The sequence below is a fragment of the Aspergillus puulaauensis genome, chromosome 3 (genome assembly GCF_016861865.1).
Source record: "Aspergillus puulaauensis MK2 DNA, chromosome 3, nearly complete sequence".
Classification (NCBI taxonomy): Eukaryota; Fungi; Ascomycota; class Eurotiomycetes; order Eurotiales; family Aspergillaceae; genus Aspergillus; species Aspergillus puulaauensis.
This window is the reverse complement of record NC_054859.1, coordinates 1,312,354-1,328,998: the sequence shown is the minus strand read 5'-3', so window position 1 is coordinate 1,328,998 and position 16,645 is coordinate 1,312,354. Positions and strand designations below refer to the sequence as shown.

The 16,645-nt window shown below is 49.8% G+C and overlaps 5 protein-coding genes across 5 annotated transcripts; 2 read left to right on the top strand and 3 right to left on the bottom strand.

Moving 5' to 3' along the window:
* Window positions 1–793: 793 nt before the first annotated feature.
* On the top strand, window positions 794–4,152 carry APUU_30531A (uncharacterized protein; the record flags this gene model as incomplete). Its single annotated transcript, XM_041701635.1, has 6 exons — window positions 794–983; window positions 1,072–1,229; window positions 1,313–1,406; window positions 1,473–1,701; window positions 1,761–4,009; window positions 4,073–4,152. The coding sequence occupies 6 exons, from the start codon at window positions 794–796 to the stop codon at window positions 4,150–4,152; spliced, it is 3,000 nt and encodes a 999-aa protein (XP_041554500.1).
* Window positions 4,153–5,164: 1,012 nt separating this feature from the next.
* On the bottom strand, window positions 5,165–7,283 carry APUU_30530S (putative sucrose transporter; the record flags this gene model as incomplete). Its single annotated transcript, XM_041701634.1, has 8 exons — window positions 5,165–6,057; window positions 6,111–6,226; window positions 6,281–6,470; window positions 6,523–6,594; window positions 6,647–6,713; window positions 6,775–7,019; window positions 7,088–7,113; window positions 7,186–7,283. The coding sequence occupies 8 exons, from the start codon at window positions 7,281–7,283 to the stop codon at window positions 5,165–5,167; spliced, it is 1,707 nt and encodes a 568-aa protein (XP_041554499.1).
* Window positions 7,284–8,122: 839 nt separating this feature from the next.
* ZWF1 (glucose-6-phosphate dehydrogenase) lies at window positions 8,123–10,118 on the bottom strand (the record flags this gene model as incomplete). The annotated part of the gene is made up of 9 exons (XM_041701633.1): window positions 8,123–8,235; window positions 8,296–8,667; window positions 8,725–8,932; window positions 8,987–9,063; window positions 9,118–9,202; window positions 9,268–9,465; window positions 9,538–9,882; window positions 9,945–9,965; window positions 10,029–10,118. 9 exons carry the CDS (start codon window positions 10,116–10,118, stop codon window positions 8,123–8,125), a joined length of 1,509 nt encoding a protein of 502 aa, XP_041554498.1.
* Window positions 10,119–12,955: 2,837 nt separating this feature from the next.
* On the top strand, window positions 12,956–13,772 carry RPL33A (60S ribosomal protein eL33; the record flags this gene model as incomplete). Its single annotated transcript, XM_041701632.1, has 6 exons — window positions 12,956–12,980; window positions 13,109–13,118; window positions 13,255–13,308; window positions 13,368–13,409; window positions 13,467–13,567; window positions 13,675–13,772. 6 exons carry the CDS (start codon window positions 12,956–12,958, stop codon window positions 13,770–13,772), a joined length of 330 nt encoding a protein of 109 aa, XP_041554497.1.
* A 1,881-nt stretch (window positions 13,773–15,653) lies between these two features.
* Window positions 15,654–15,974, bottom strand: APUU_30527S (uncharacterized protein; the record flags this gene model as incomplete). Its single annotated transcript, XM_041701631.1, has 1 exon — window positions 15,654–15,974. The coding sequence occupies one exon, from the start codon at window positions 15,972–15,974 to the stop codon at window positions 15,654–15,656; it is 321 nt and encodes a 106-aa protein (XP_041554496.1).
* Between the last annotated feature and the right edge of the window lie 671 nt (window positions 15,975–16,645).

The following is a 16,645-nucleotide window of genomic DNA, read 5'->3' as shown; positions in this document are numbered from 1 at the left end:
GGAGCTGCGAGAGCCAATCCCCTCAGAATGTAGACCCCTGTTTGACAGCACAGCAACTGACAGGCTGGATCAACCATAACGTTGGTTGAAGTATTTCCAGACGATCGTGAGCCTGACAGAAGCCAGCTGTGCCCTTATTTCGACCGTTGATTTGCCCGGGGAGTACGTAGTGCCTCTGGGTGGGCTGGAATGGTCAACCACGGCTCCAGGAGACTGTATTTTGCGACGTCCGGCCATCGTCACAGTAAATTTCACCCCTGAAACGAGCGACAGAGTAGATCCCTATCACCACCACCACCACCTTCTGCCTTGCGTCTGCCTCTTCTTCCTTTCTCCTCTGCATTTGCCTTCTTCTCGTCGCCCTTTTCTCTTTTTCCCGTCTTTTTTCCATATTGCTTCCCCCCACCTACCACAATTCTAGCTGTGGCTCCGCTCGTTACCTGTCTTGCTGCACGTCCGACGTGTTGTGCTGCAGGCAATCCTTAGGCACCCCCAGATGGCCATTGCTTTTTCCCTTAACCTTTGCAGAAACCATTCCGCCTGAGCCCTGCCTTTCAGCTCTATTATTTGCCCTGATTTCAATCCCCGCGGCCTTTTCGTCTCCTTTGTATTTCTATCGTACCCAGCCTTCCCTGCCGACCTCCAATTTATCAAGCCGTGTTATCGCGCCGCTCCCCGACCCGCCCACGAAAACAGTTAATTCGGCCGTCGGGCATCATCAATTACCATTCCGCTCTGCTGCTGTTGGCCGCGTCTCTCGGCGGAAGAAAAACCAGAGAGTTCAGAGTCCAAAATGCCTTCGTTCTCTCGCTTCTTCCGGAGTAAAGACTCCAGTGCTGCGAAAAAGAACTCAAAAACACCTGCAGCGGAAAACACAGGCCCTGCGAAGCCAACATGGACCGATGCATGGCAGCGCACGGAGGTCGGACCAGAAGAGGTTCAACAACTGCTGAGAGCTTGCACCCAAGAGCTCAAAGTACGAGGTATGTCGATTCACCCCTCCTTGAGGATATGAGCCGAATTGGATTCCTTGCTTCTTGTGCTGATCATTGCCTCGTTCCTCCTTGACAGCACTTCAAACCCCGTTCATGCTGCTCCCATTCCGCCCGAGCTCCGATACTGTCACGGCCCGTACCTTCATTCGAAATTACTTCGATCAGTCTCTAAAAAGAGGCTCGCCTTTTGCTGGAAATGAATTGGCACAAGAACTGCGGCTTACCGACCCGATGGTGAGTCCACAGCCTATATTCCCCAGATATCTAGCTTGGTCATGGCTCTTACTCGGTGTGCTCTTTTTTGCACATGGTTCTAGGTCTTATGCAGTGTGCTGAAATGGTGCTGGAGCAGACTCCCTGGGGGAGTTGTTACCTGGGAAGCTTATGAACTGTTCAAGGTTGGCGAGCAAGGTACGATCTAGAGATCCTGGGTTGCGCAACTCGGGTGCACAGTATGCACGGGCTAACCTAACACAGACTCTCAATTTGCTCGTGACGCATTCTCGACATTCATACCTATCAGCGTAGAGTCAGACGCTCGGACCAAAATCATCTTTGACTTTTTCGATCTCTTGACAGCCATTGCAGCGCATGGCAAGTCCAATGGCCTGGGAGGTCGGAAGCTTTCCCGCTTCGCTGGATGGTGGGCTTTCGAACATAGTGACACTGGCAGTGGTTTTGAAGCGGCCTACAAGAATTGGGCAAGGTACATTGAAATTCCATGTGCTAGGTAGTATTTGATGATCATTTGCTAACCTTTCAAAGCGCCGCCGACGCAACAAGTCACTTGTTCTTTGCCTATCTACGTTCGCTTTCACCTGATGCCCCTCGCGGCATGAACAGCATATCGACACTACCAATCGCCTTGCAGTCATTAGTCCAGGCCACAGAATACCCCCCTGAAACACCAACGCTTCTCCAGGTATCGACCACCAAAGTTGTCATGATTGTCGACACAGTCTCCCCGACCCCCTTCGCCTTGTTGCGCCGTGCAAAGAACTTCGAATATAGAGATAGCGATGAACATCTCCAAAAATTCGCGGGTTATGAGGACCCACTGAAGGCCCTTACCGACGAGTGCCTGCGTGTTCTAAGATGTATCTCATCTACCAACCAATCTGCAGCCGAGGAGCCGGTTGCGGCAAACCGTGATGCATCATGGTCCAGGTTTGAGGATCTTGGATTCGGGGGCGCTATTGAACCTGCACTCGAAGAAAATGGTGCTCACTCAAGCTCCGCCCCAAAGGAATTTGGGGGTAGTATGAGATCTGTACCTTATTCTGGCGGTGGCGACCTCGGCCGTCCTACCACACCATCATGGGCTGATTTCATGTCGTCCGGTTTTGGCGATGACAGCACCTCTTTCAAAGCCCCTGTTGCTCCTCTACTTCTTCCTCCCGATAAAGTCCTGCCACCAATTGCCACCGTACGGGGCCAAAGCTCGCAATCTCACAAACGAGGTCTCAATGACGAGCCTTCTATGGATCCTGGTGAGCTGGCTAGTATCACAAACCTTGACATAGATGACTCTTTCTGGTGGGTTTGGATCAGTAGTCTAGCAGGCGAAGAGCCCACCGCGCGGAAAGCGGTCTTTGGACGTTGCGCATTGCTTGAAACAGTCATCAGGAATACAAAATGGTTGGTCCTCGAGGAACAGGTCAAGGGTGCTGCTCCAGAACCTGAAGTTGGCGCATACATTGTCGAGAAGAAGCGGTTCTTCGGATTCTCGACACGAAGGGGCAAACTCGGGCGCCGCAAGTCCTCGGCAAAGAAGATTAATTCGGTGGAGGATTCTTACAAGCGTCCCAATAACCAAGGGCCGAATAGCAAGGCTAGCATAGCCCCAGATCAACACGCACGTATCCAAGCCGCCGCTGCTGCTCTTCAGAGAAAGCACCGAGAGGAGCAGGAGCTCGCCAACGGAACCAAGACAGGCGCTGAAGATGATGCATCTAACCCGAAAAAGACTATTTCCATGATGACGCTGCAACCATCCATCGTGAATGAAGCTTCCCAAGCTATGAAATGGGCCAGTAACTACGACAAACACGCCTACAGGGCAGCCTATCTGAGCGACACCCGTGCAGGAACTGGCACTGCAACCGATGAAAATAAGGAGCGATCAGCTCCGTCGATGGCAACTAGCTCCAGACAGCCACCTACACCGCCGAAAGACTCTGCTCCTGCTCACACTACAGAAGTACCAAACACGGCTGAGAAGCCCACGGATGGTACAAAGACTGGCACTAATGATACAGAGCCACCGGCTGTGGAACCGCCAGCCAAAGCACCCAAGGAAACCGCAGAATCGGATGCGCCCCACAAGCTGAAGAAGAAAGCAGCTAATACCGGGTTCAAGAGCATGTTTGGAACAAGCAAGAAGAAGGACGCCGAGGGAAAGCAGCCTCCTTTGAAGCCAACCGGAGCCGAAGGGTCGGCTGTTGCTGCTGCGCGCGCTGCGCTAGAGGGTAAAGCAAAGGCCTCACAGGAACAACCACCTAGCCGCAATGGGCCCGCAACCTTGAAAAAGAAGCCAGTTCCAGGCACAGCCCCTACGAAGACCGCCGTACCTGATACCGAGACGGCCCCTGAGCCAGCCCCTGAGCCAGCGGCTGTTTCAGCTCCAGAGCCCCAACCCAGCGAGCCTAAAGCTCCAGAGCCAGCTCACGAGCCCATGAGTGACCATCCCCAGATCCGCCGTGAGGCTGAGTACGATGCACTTTCCCGAGTCGATACCAACGAGCAAGTAGCAGCGGACCGCGAATTCTCGAGGTTTGACCAGGGACCCCTAGTGGACCAGCCGGCATTCGTCCCCGAAGACTCGCCTGTTGAAGAAACACCTCCCAAGACTGACACTAGCCCACCTGTGTCTCCGATCTCTCCTAGCTCTCCACCCCAGGACAACGCATCTCAAGATCGTTGGGCTCAAATTCGAAAGAATGCGGCAGAAAGAGTTCAGGTCGAACCCCGCCCAAGTACTGCTGATGAAGACGGCAACACTAGCGAGGAAGAAAGTAAGTACCTGGACAAACCCGCTGAATAGATCGCGTATGATGTTAACTTTATGTTTTCTCCAGGCTTTGAAACTCGCGCTGCGCGTATCAAGGCACGAGTTGCTGAATTGACCGGAAACATGCAAGGTGCAAACCGGTCTTGAAAATAAATCCGTCGGTTGCATCGCCTGACCCGTCTATCCGATTTTCATTTGTCTTCCTGATAGTTCTGAGACTTGTATTTGCTGAGTTTTTCTATCTATTCTTTTTTTGAATAGCCATATTCCCCTCCGATGTTTGTTTATTTTCCATTCTATCTACTCTCCTTTCTTGAGATATCCTATCTCATGGCTCAGCCTCACCTGTTCTCAGTTTCAGGACAGACGTATGCATGACGCCATCCACGTTTATTGATTATGATTGTTGTTCGCCTTGTAATCCTCCCCTTTCTCTACGGCCGTTGGTCTCGCTGCGGCAGTGACACCTACTACTTACTATTGTTTTTCTCTTTATCCAGTGTTATATTCCCCCTTTTGTCTTTGTTCTTTGCTGCCTTTGCTTCTATATTCGTGGTTTATATCTGCTATCTATACTTGATATCATATACCTCAGCAGTCTCTCTATGTATCTAGTGTCCTCTAGCTTTCTGTCCCGTCCATCAAAGAGAAACAAGAATTGAATATTTGGGTCAAATCCTCTTGTCGCACTTAAACTAAGTAGAAATCATTGCCACAAGAATCTATCCTTTTCAAAAGTCAGAAGGTGGGAAGGGTGATATTTCACTCTATGAAGTTTACGGAGAGAGTCGTTCGGGTTAGATCGCAAAGATAATGTGGCTACACGCACATGGTTAATATGAACCATGATCTCCAGTCCTGACTAAAGTAAGACACGGGATTTTCTCAAAAAATGCAATAGTAATAGTAATAGTAGTAATAATACAATCCTATATGTAGGCGTGCAGGTCTTTATTATACGTACATGCTCTCAAGTCTAACATGCAGAAGGTCATTATATCCAGGGTATCGATTTATAAACGTCGCTGGGCAGGAAGAAGAAAATGTATAAAGCAGAAAAAGAAAAGAAACAGCAAATACCAAAACAAGTTCGTCGCCTGTTAATTAGTAGTAAAAAAAAGGTAATACGGCAAATATCGAGATTAAAAAAGTACGTTTTTTAAAAAGCATAGCGCATTCGTCTCGTAGCCTCCACGGCAATAACGGCGCTCAGGGCGCCAATAAAAAGACAAATCGAGATAGCGTTCGGCCCGCTCTTCTCCAGGTCCATCCAGGTGGAGTCCGAGTCTGATTCGTCGCGCTTTGTGCTTCCGGGCTCAAGAATGCTGAAGACAATCCAGCTGATGAAGGTGCCCATGAACTGGGGTAAGGTTGTGTATACGTTCAGCACACCGAGGTAAATGCCGGCTAACTCGCCTGTTGAGGGGAGATTTGAGAAGCCGTCTTCGGTGTCGCTGTCGCTGTCTGGGTCGTGGTGGTTGAGGCGGAGGACATCCATTTCCGAAGCATTTGCGCTGGAGTCGCCGTAGGCGCCTGAGCCTACGGTAGAGGATGTGATCATAGTTACGCCCGAGAGGCGGGATGCTTGCGTGGGGTCCATTGCGAGGCGGTTGATTTCAACCCCCATGAATGCGAAGGGGGCCCAGCAGCTTACGGCCCATGGGATGCCGCAGATGGCGACGAGGAAGGTTGCGAAGGCTCGCGAGCGGGCAAAAGGAGCGAAAATCATTGTCGCGGCGAACATAACATGGGAGATAAGCCATGTTGTCTGTAAGTCAGGGCGTATTCGGGTGATTCTCTTGAGAAAGGCAGCAACACCCGGAGGGGGCCTTGGGGTGAATTTCGGTCGTTTGCTATCTGGTGGCTGGACGCAGAATGGCAGGAGAACGGAGCTGATAAACGTGATAGACGAAAAGACAACCAGTGAGAGACTGCCAACTCGTCCAACTTCTCCTAACATGTCCGCGGGTCGGTCTGCATCCTTAGGGACTTCATACCGAAAGTACGTTTCTCCAACCCATGTAGTACTGTAGAAGAGGAATGGGAACCAACCTAGAGAAAACATGTTAGTGTCCAGCCTTAGATGGGTCCACTGGGTCAAGTACCGATCCAGGCCCAGAACTGTGCCCAACAAATGGCTTGGATACGTGGGGGTAAATCCATGGTTGTTTTGAACAGTTGCGAGAGAACTTGGAAAGCACCGGCTTTCCCATCAGAATCCCTGGAAGCACCCTTATTAGCATGTGCACCTGTGTGACATCGGTGGATCTCTCACCTCGCTGTCACCAGAATTCTCTCCTTCACAGAGTAGGACGTAACAGACACTGCCGCTAGTAGGGCCATCGCAGCAATTACGGTCATCTGCTTGAATTGGGTGTCGCCAACTGCAGTCCCAAATATGCTGACTATGTCAAGAGACCCAATGACATACCCAATTAGCTGACCAACAGCCGACATTCTAGTAGCTTCAAGGTTTTAGCATAGATCTTTCAACGTATAGCGCAAACGTCAACATACCCCATGCGGACCCAGCTTGTTGCGAAGGAATAGGTAATGTATCGACGATTAAACTTCGAGCACAAGCTTGGACTGGACGGTGTTAGAATAGCAAATATTTTAATCCGTCGTTCGGAATACCTACCGACGTTAATGGCGAAATCCACGGCATAGATGCTGAGCACAGCAAGAGCAATTGTAGCCCGCGAGGCCTGTGAAAAGCAGCAAAGATTAGCCTTTTAATAGAAGCTGACCACAGCCATCCAGCCGTACCTTATCCGCATCCTTAACAAAGACACTAACGATCTCCGTCGTCCATCCCAAGATCAATAGGCACACTGTGACAACAATAGAACCACCGATCATGAATGGCCTTCGTCTTCCCCATTTCGACCGAGACCGATCCGCAATGACACCGATGAGAGGTTGCATAACCAAGCCGGAGAGAGGTCCGGCAATCCAGACAAGCGACGTTCGCGATTTGGTCAAGCCAAGTTGGAGTAGGTACGGGGTGCAGTCTATCGCGGAAGAAGTGAGTGGTTAGAGGAGTGTTCGAAGGAAGAGTGCTCGTCGATCGTCTGCTTACAAGTCATCTCAATGCCCCAGGTAAATCTATCGCGAACAGAACTCAGCACATCAATGGTTCAATTAAGCATCTCGGTGAGAGGGGCAGCAAGTACATACTGTAGTCCCAACAAGCTGGTGGTCAACAGTGCCATCCGCATCGACTCCGTCCGTCCCTTGATTGAGGGTGATCCCACCCATCTTGCAGCTTGTGGCATGGTTTGTATGGCCGTCCTCAACCTTCCATGGGATCTCAGGGTTCACTTGGTCGTGTGCCTACGATGAGGCTGGGTGAAAGAAAAAAGCGTTGCGCAAGAGGCTTCCAACCCCGTTGTCGCTGGGTTTCGTAATCAGGAGATAGAGACGTCAGCGCTGGGGCAGGGTTGCTCAATGGAATTCCGGGGGAAGGTGATCTGAACGGCTGTCGCACGATTGGGGAGCTTTAAAGGGGATAAAAATAGCGATTAAGAATGTGGATAGGATTCAAGGTGCGCACGGTCGTTTCGGGGAAATTGCGAATCCAGGGGCGCGGTATACTAAACGGCGTCGTCCTTTAGTTTGGGGAAACAGCGAGCCTGTAGAAGCGAGTGTAGAGACTCGAGAAGTGAGCAGGAATGAGTGAATGAAAGGAATTGAGGCAGATAAGCCGGAGAAAGGTGGTCCGCCGAGTTGTTGATGGTGTTGGCTGCATGCGGGCCGACGCAACTATTTTTCCCGTTCTGGCCTCGACTGAGTCGGCTGTCAGGGTGCCAGACCCACCGCAATCACCAGTCTGAGCCTCACCACTTCACCAGTCACAACCTGGTCTAGCCTGTGCTGTTACGATCCTAGTTTCAATTGAGTTTTACACTGTGTCGGATTTGTCGCGTATGTCTAGCTTTATATTTCAGGCCTATCGCTAACAGCCGCCCAATCCCACCCCGTCATGTCATCTTTAGGATAGATATCGGTCGTGTTAACATTAAATTCTCATTTTCCATTTAAAAAAAGATATAGACGCCGTAAACCCAGACGCTCTTGTCCTTGTGAATCCGTACTTCTTTTATATTTACTACACCTAAAGCCTGTTAGGCGTGGTGTGTGTCAGCGGCCACTGGTAGCCGGCAGCGTCGCTGAATTTATAGCCAAAGGATGCAGTGAAGTCGTCGAGAACGGAGGGACCCCGGGAGCCTAGAAGCGTCTGTTAGCCAACCGACCCGCAAGTAGAGAATTTGTCCGCTTGGTGCTTACCATAGGGGTACTCCATGGGGATGATCTCCTTGTTATCATCAAGGTAGTGGAGCAGGGGAGTGAACATCTTCCAGCTAGCGTCAAGCTCATCGTCACGGACAAAGTTCGAGTGGTCACCCTTGAGAGCATCCAAGATCAAAGATTCATAGGCTTCGGGGATCTTGAGGTCGGAGAAGCGGCGGCGGTAGGTGAGATCCAGCTCAGTGACCACGGTCTGCATGGAAAGTCCGGGAAGCTTCGAGTTCATCTTAATGTAAACTGACTCGTTGGGTTGAACTCGGATAACCAGCTCGTTGCGAGGGATGTCCTTGAAGATGCCGGAGGTCACGTCACGGAACTGAATGCGGATTTCGGTCTTCTGCTCGTTCAGGGCTAGAGAGGGGTCAGTACGTAGCACACACATCGAACTACACTATTGCGCATCCATACCTTTACCGGCCTTCATGATGAAGGGAACGCCATCCCATCGCTCGTTCTTAATGAACGCGACAAGGGCGCAAAATGTGGGGCAGCGAGAGTCCTGGGGCACGGTATCATCCTCCTTATATGCAGGCTTGCTACCATCCAGCGATCTTCCGTACTGGCCGATGATGACGTTCTTGGGCTCAATGGGGTCCATGGCGCGTAGGACTCGCACCTATAAGATTAATTAGCCCCGCCTGTGGAATAGCATATCTGATGGACAGCCTACCTTCTCGTCACGGATATCCTCGGCGGAGAAAGAAATGGGGCGCTCCATAGCAAGCAGAGTCAAGACTTGCAAAAGGTCTGAAAAGAACTAAATCAGTATTTCGCCCAGTAAGAGGCCGCTTCAAAACATACGGTTCTGCATAACATCACGGATGATGCCAAATTCATCGAAGTAGCCACCACGTCCTTCCGTACCGAAGGGCTCCTTGAATGTGATCTATACCAAAAAGTGATATCTCAGCAAGTCGCTTTGAGCTAAAGGGACGAACTTTCAAGTCTTACCTGAACGTTGTCGATGTGGTGGCGGTTCCAGGTGGCATTGAAGAACTCGTTACCAAATCGCATAATAAGGATGTTCTTGACCATCTCCTTTCCAAGGTAGTGGTCGATACGGAAGATTTCCTCTTCCTTCCAGTTGGGGTCCAGGGCTTTCTGGAGATCGCGAGAGCTCTGGAGGTCCTTGCCAAATGGTTTCTCGACCTATACAGCCAAGGTAAACCGATTAGTGTCTTTTCTCGATTTGCGCCAATCGGAGTTGCGAGCGAAACTAACAATGATACGAGCAACACCGTTCTTAGGGTAGCAGTTGCGCTTTAATTGCTCTGAGACTGTGGTGAAAACGCTAGGAGGAAGTGCCATGTAGAAGACTCTGTTTTGTTCCTTCTGCTCTTTCTCGACGTCTTCAAGATGCTTGTTGAGGTTAATGAAGGAGTCATCCTGGTCGTATTGACCGCTGACGTATGTGCAGAGCTCGCAGAACGCATTCAACTGTTCTTCGATTTCCTTTGTTGGGGTCTTGATGTATGAGCGCACGCGCTTAAGGTATTCTTCGTGGTCCATCTTCGTCCGGGCATATCCAACGATCTTAATTCCCTTGGGAAGGAACTTGTTGCGGAACTAGAAAATGATAGTTAATTGGATGATATCAGGATAGACATCGATGATCGGCATGAACATACGAGGCCAAAAAGAGCTGGGAACTATCGCGGAAGTCAGTTCTATCCTCGTAAAAGTCCTGAGCAATCGAGACAGGAATTACGAACAGTCTTCTTCTTCGCAAGATCTCCGGATGCACCTAGTACCACGATGACGGTGTCATCTTTGAGCTCGACAGTGCTGCGTAGAGGATCCATGTTAGCAGCGGCGCAGGCAGGGGTCTGAAGACCAGGTTATTGGTGGGATGTCGATCGAAAACGCTGGAGCGTGATTGGGGAGGCGTCGAAGCGGGGAAAAGTCCACGGGAAATCAATCAAGCTCTCAATTGATTCCAGGAGTGAAAATGAAGTGCAAAAAGCGAGTAACTCGGGGAGTGCTGGGGGAGACTCTTTTTTGGAGAGGGCGGAAAGTCGAGGTGAACTGGGGCGGCGGGCTGGGAGGCACGGAGGGGCAGTGATGTAATGCGAGCGGGAATACTCACCCATTCTGGTGCTCCTCGGTGCGGGCTATTGTGGCGGACATCTTCTCGGTGGGAGTGTGTTCAGCTTCAAAATTCAGGGGGAATAGAGATGTTTCGCTCTCCAGGAGGGAAAATAGTATCGAGGGGAGGTGAGGTCCAAGAAAGGGGATGAGAAGAGGTTTTGTTGGAAAATTCCCCTGCTGTCAGGCCCGGCGGAGCAGCTGTACTTTTTAAACACCGTGAGAGAGGGCTTCTGCGAGCTACGGAGTTGCGGCGACTACTGCTTGATTGCTTGCTTGCTAAGAATAATTATGGGCTCTTTGTGACTCTCAGTCTTTTCAAGTGGGGCGCGAGTGGCCGGGCTGCTGTCTTCCACTGTGATGATTATGAATGTTCCTCGACATGGTGATGCCGAAGCTCCCGTAGCCGTCATCCTTTCCTTAACACACCCCCATTCTTTCTCATTATTAGTGTCTGTTGAGGAGGCTGCAGACGATCACCCATTATCTAATTGATTATCATAACTTTATTGAGATGGTTGTGAGGCCGGATCTGGGCCATCTGCATGGTGGTGTCTTTACGGACGACTCTGCTTGCGGCGATGACAGTGGGTTTATATCATAGCTCCATCCAGGACTCCATTCTCTCCCAAAGAAGCACCATCATGAATTTTTATTATTGTTACCCCTCAACACTACGTACTCACAGAGGAAACTTGTATTCTCCGATGTCGTCTATTCCGGTATATTCTCCATCACTTTACCTTACAAATCGATTTATCCGAGCGCAGGAGCCAAGTCAAGGCAATCTCAACCAAAGTAGCTACTCCACCACAAGCCCTCATCATTCCATGGACAGATGACCCTCTCCCCTTTCGCATCAACTCCGTCGAAGAGTACGTGGTCTGGTGACCCCGCGCTCGCTCTTTCTTGCCGTCGTCTTACCTTTCAGGCTAAGATCTGACAGGATACTACTCTTTATACGTCCGAATAGGAAATTCAAGCTGACTGCAGCGCCAATCTACTTCCCCTCTTTAGCACGATGCAATATCAGCGCTCAACCTTCGAACGCCTACATAAGAACAGAACCATGTTCGTGGCAACGGCTCAATATGTTTAGCGTTAAAAGTACTTTGAGAGTATCGAGGTTGTCTCCACGGAGCATCTCCCCAGCTTGGTACCATGGCTGTTACGATACCGCCGGTTTCTTGCTACTACATACTATAAGTATTGCATCAATTGGTTGACCACTTGTAAGCAACCTACATCATGTCTGGTGGAAGCAGCTACCCGATTCAATCACGTCGCAACGCTACCATTGCTTCGAAGCCTCACCGTTGAGGGGTTGGACATGCTTCATGACCGTGAAACGCCGGACTCCGACACTTGAGTCAGTTGATAACTTGATACGTGATAGCATCCAACATATCCCAAGGATCCGTTAACCGCTGGTCTTGCTCCGTGGGGATGGATCGGCAATTTTTTGTCATGTAGAACGAACGATACGGATTCTATTTTCCCGTAAACTTATCCGTCGTGATCGACCGAGAGCATCACTTCGGGCCAGCTTCCTCCGGAGTTAAAAGCTGCAGAACTCCAGAATCATCAACAAGAGCCGTAAGCTTGGACTGAATCTTCAAAAAACAAAGTCGCATAGAGTGCCTGGACCTCCGTATATCGGCATTTTCATCTCTTTTCTTTTCTTTTTGCAGTGTAACAGAACACCAGCTACGGAGCCCGTACGCGACTTCCAGCAGATCTATAAGGATGCGCGCACGCTTCAAAGCTTCACGGGGGAAGAGAGAAGCATTCAGGGTCGGTTGCCGAGTCCATGTGGGGCAACTTTTCCGAATCTGTGCTTCGGTCTGATCCTCTTGATGTCCAGGATGTTGGCGGTTGATAGCCTTGGAGTGTGGTTCAAATCTGCGTTGTTGCTCCACTGTTGCCGCCAGGCGAGAGGTCCGGAGTACAGATCGAAGTCCGCCATGTAAGTAAGGTTCATCCCAAGAACATATTCCAGTCTCTATTATATTGCAATTTGCACGCAACAGCGGTACAACATTATGGATAACAGCCGAAAAAAACTTTATCAAGCTGCATGAGAACGGATATTCACTTGCCGGGCTGAAGTGACCGGATACCGTAATTTTGCCAGCTGGGGAGTTCCCGGACTACAGTAGCCCGACGGAAAATGGTGACATGGTGGGGTTCATGAAGCCACGATTCCAGAACATCGGCAGAGAAGCCTTGATTATCTCGGAATATGGAAGAATAGATGTTGCGTAAATACCCCGAAAAGGCTTAGGCCATGCCCTCAGCCGAAAAGGGCATAGGGCATTTAATCATGTGATATGGATCACGGGACTTTGGGCAGCCCTGGGGCTGCTGGAGTCACTCGCTAAGCGTCCCGAAAGGGGTTAGGGCGAGCCGCGCCAAACACACGGAATTGGTGGCCATTGTGCGTCTCAGAACTCCAACCGAAGCGACGACAACCACGACAACCCGGACGACTTTTGCGGGTCATTTTTGACAACCTCTCGACTTGTTGTGTTGCCCGCTCAGAATAACCGTCATAATGCCTGCGGAACAAGGTCACAGACGTGAGTACGCCCTTTTGCGTTGGAGTTGTTGGTGGTTACGCTTTGGAGATTTGGCTACGATGAAGATGGAGAATGCGCAGTGATCAGGGTCTATCAGAAGAAGATGCTAACATATTTTCTGCTTATAGTCTACGTCAAGTAAGTTGCGCTCTTTTCATCGTATCGCCGCGCCGAAACGAGATCTGGTCAGGAAGCTGCTTTCGAGTCGGAATCGCGGATGAAGCGTGGGATATTTTCAGATGGGACAGATGGATTAATACGAATGCTCTTTTAGGGGACGTCACCTGAGCTACCAGCGCTCGAAGCGCGCTGTCAACCCCAACACAAGGTACCGATCCGAGAACTGAATATTGGAAAGAAGATGGGTTTCTGACAGGGTCATAACAGTCTGATCAAGATCGACGGTGTTGACAACACTGAGGGCGCAAAGTGAGTAGTCCCGGTTACAGGATCAAATGTATGGATCAAATGCTAAGACGGCAATAGCTTCTACCTGGGCAAGAAGGTCGCTTTCGTCTACCGGGCCAAGCGCGAGATTCGGGGCTCTAACATCCGGGTTATCTGGGGCAAGGTCACCCGCTCTCACGGTACGTGATAAATCTCGGCGATGGAAATGCATTCCGGTGTCGAAACGATGGATAGATATAATGATGTTCCATGATGAGACTGGCAAACTGACAAACGACTTGAATAGGCAACTCCGGTGTTGTCCGCGCACAGTTCCGTCACAACCTCCCCGCCAAATCCTTCGGTGCTACCGTCCGTGTTATGCTCTACCCCTCCAACATCTAAATGTCCCCGTTATTTTTCAGATATCCGCGGCACAACTCCGGAATCTTTGCACAGACAGTCAGGCAAGGAGTCGACGGGATGGGCCCAAGGTTGAGATGGAGTTAGTGGGTTGATAATGATCGTGGGAGAGGCAGGGCCGGTCAGCCCAACGAATCAAAAATAAAAAGATAAAATGGGATCTCTTGTCTACGTTACAACATGGTTACTGTTCCATCTTATAGACATTCAAGCCGGCATACCTTGTTATTTTATCCAGGTGACCGTGATATGTCTTAAACGGCATGGATGGCTACTTCAGTGTACTTGACGCTCATGAACACCCAATCCAGACCATTTCAACTAAGCCATTCCCTCAATATGAGTTCACTTTGTTCCCGCCCAATTCGACATCGTACCGGCACGCTTCGTGGTCCCTCTAGTGCTCCCAGGCCGATAACATCTCCCAACGCAACCCATCCGGCCAGCCACCTAAATAAGTCATGGTTCCATATTTCCAGCTATTTCCACACCTGTTAACTACAGCATATTACCCGTAGCATCCCTACCAAAGACAGCCAAGATTGTAAGCGAACATGTGCGTAAAGAGGTTTAATTGTTATTGGATAGTGATATTTAGACCCCATCAATATCCAAAATCTAGTCATATCTTCTATCCGATTCGGCCCAACAAGGCTAGAACTGTAGACGATGGAATACGAAGAATCAATAGATTAGCTAGTTCTTCAAGGCCGTTTTCATGCCGGCCTAGCATCAACCACTGTCACTGGCTTGTTGGCCTATGGTGGTGGAGGAATCATGGACCATAGCCATTGGCCACCATTGCGACGTTGGGCAATCACATTACTGCGCATTGGTTTGATTTGTTCTTGCCGTAAGGCATAGAAATATAAACAAATTACTATATCGATGCTAGACTTTGGCAAACTGTTCAAGTACGATACCTACAACTCACTGTTCATCCAGTAGGGAACTGGTAAAAAGCCTAGGGGCTTGTCGAATCGGCTGGAATATGTATTCGGTCTCTTGCAACAGTGAACTACGTGAGTGGACTGCCTATGCAGGCTATCGGACTGTTACTTGAAGTCAGGGTCTCAACTTAACTACGCTTGCTTCTGGACGTATATGATGAAATAGTATATAAATGGTATGTACACATTAGAAAAATGCGGCATGGGCTTTATTTTATATAAAATGAGCAAATGGCGTGTTCCGACTTTAAGACAACATGTTCACTGCTCAGCACAGGTTCCTTTGCAGTACTATTAGGATTGTCAGTACTACAGGCGCTCATATTAGGGATTTAAGCTTGTGGATGTGTGATTCCATTAAATAGCACTCGTTGTTTATTTTTAGTGGGTGCTTTGATAACTTGTAGTGTACGGAGTATATTGAGATACTGCTGTAATAAAAGACAGTAATGGGGTTGCTAGCGATTTAGTTACCCAGAATCGGCAACAATGTCTCGATAGTCGATACCAGGACAGAATTAGCATTGCGAAGGCGGCCATACTCTGGCAATATATAACTGAGAGACATAAGAGGGTGTTGGGAAACCTAAACCATATAAAGATTGGATTTGGATGACCCGATGAAGAATATATATACCTGTTCGTATATAGTACGGAGTAATTTAATCTCAACCACTGAATAAGCGTGCTATCTATAAGGCAAGTTCTCCAGAGGGCTTCAATGGCAGAATTAGAATCACCTGATCGGCTGTATAGATGTTATAGAACCAGAGGAGCCTAAACATTTTTCTGAGAACCGCTGTCAAGAGCGGTTAGCGAAGGGATCCACTTAAAAGTGCCCATGTCGCTGTATTCGAATGGGAGCAGCTGAATTAGTACTTGCTGGTTCTTGGCCTTCAAGGCTTCAAGCAGATCAATCCACAAATCTGGAGAAGATTCGACTCCTTGCATGGAACGCCGCGACGAGCGTGAGAGGCCATGAGTTAATGAGAATTAAGGTAAGCGCCATCCCCCACCGTAATGACCCACCGCCGCACCGGGTACTGGAATGGAGATCGTCAACGGTCAAGTCAAGTGGAGGGACGTTGAGAAGGTGGAGTGTGATTGGAAACCATGAGATGCTCAAGAAGTCATGGGGAGAAAGAAGAATAGATGAAAATCCAAGGATTGACTTGGGAGTCTGTGATGGGTTGGGTTTGCAACCGTCATCGTGAGGCCCAACTTTGCTGTTCATGTGTCGAAGATCAGCAACAGCTCCCTAGTCCATAAGGCTAAGCTTCACGAGCAGCTGAGGTCGGCCGACAGAGAACGCATAATAGACCCGCCTTGCGAGTGATCTGGCGATGCAGTGATTTCACCGTATGGTCCAGAATGGCAATTTGGTAGCCATGAAGTGGCAAATGGCCAGTTGGAATTCCGCGGACGAATCACCCCTGCCCGTGTCGCCGCAGAGTGTGTCGAAGACCTGTTTTCCCTCGCCTGCCGTCCACTCGTGTCTGCTATCCTGGGCGCCGGCGGCAGGATCCGGAAACAATCAGCAATAATGCAACCAGACCGAGTGAGGATTGGTTGTTGGGATGATAATTGGATGGTGGTTGCACAGTTGTCTCACCCAGCGACCGCTAGTGCTCAGGTGCTAAGACGCTGAAAAACAAGCGAACCTGATATTGTGCAGGGCCCAGATATCGAGCAATGCGTGGCGAACACACAGACACAGACTCATGTTTTGGCTTTCCCGTTGCCATGTGTAATCTGTATTTTGGTGCCTGGCACGCACGCGACGGCGGCCGGCCGTCCCATGGAATTGCCTGAGCGGCTGTGGAGGGGGAGTCGTAACCATTACCGAGGACGCCTGTCAGAGAATTGAATGGATAGATTTGAAACATGGGTCATCTGAAAGAGAAA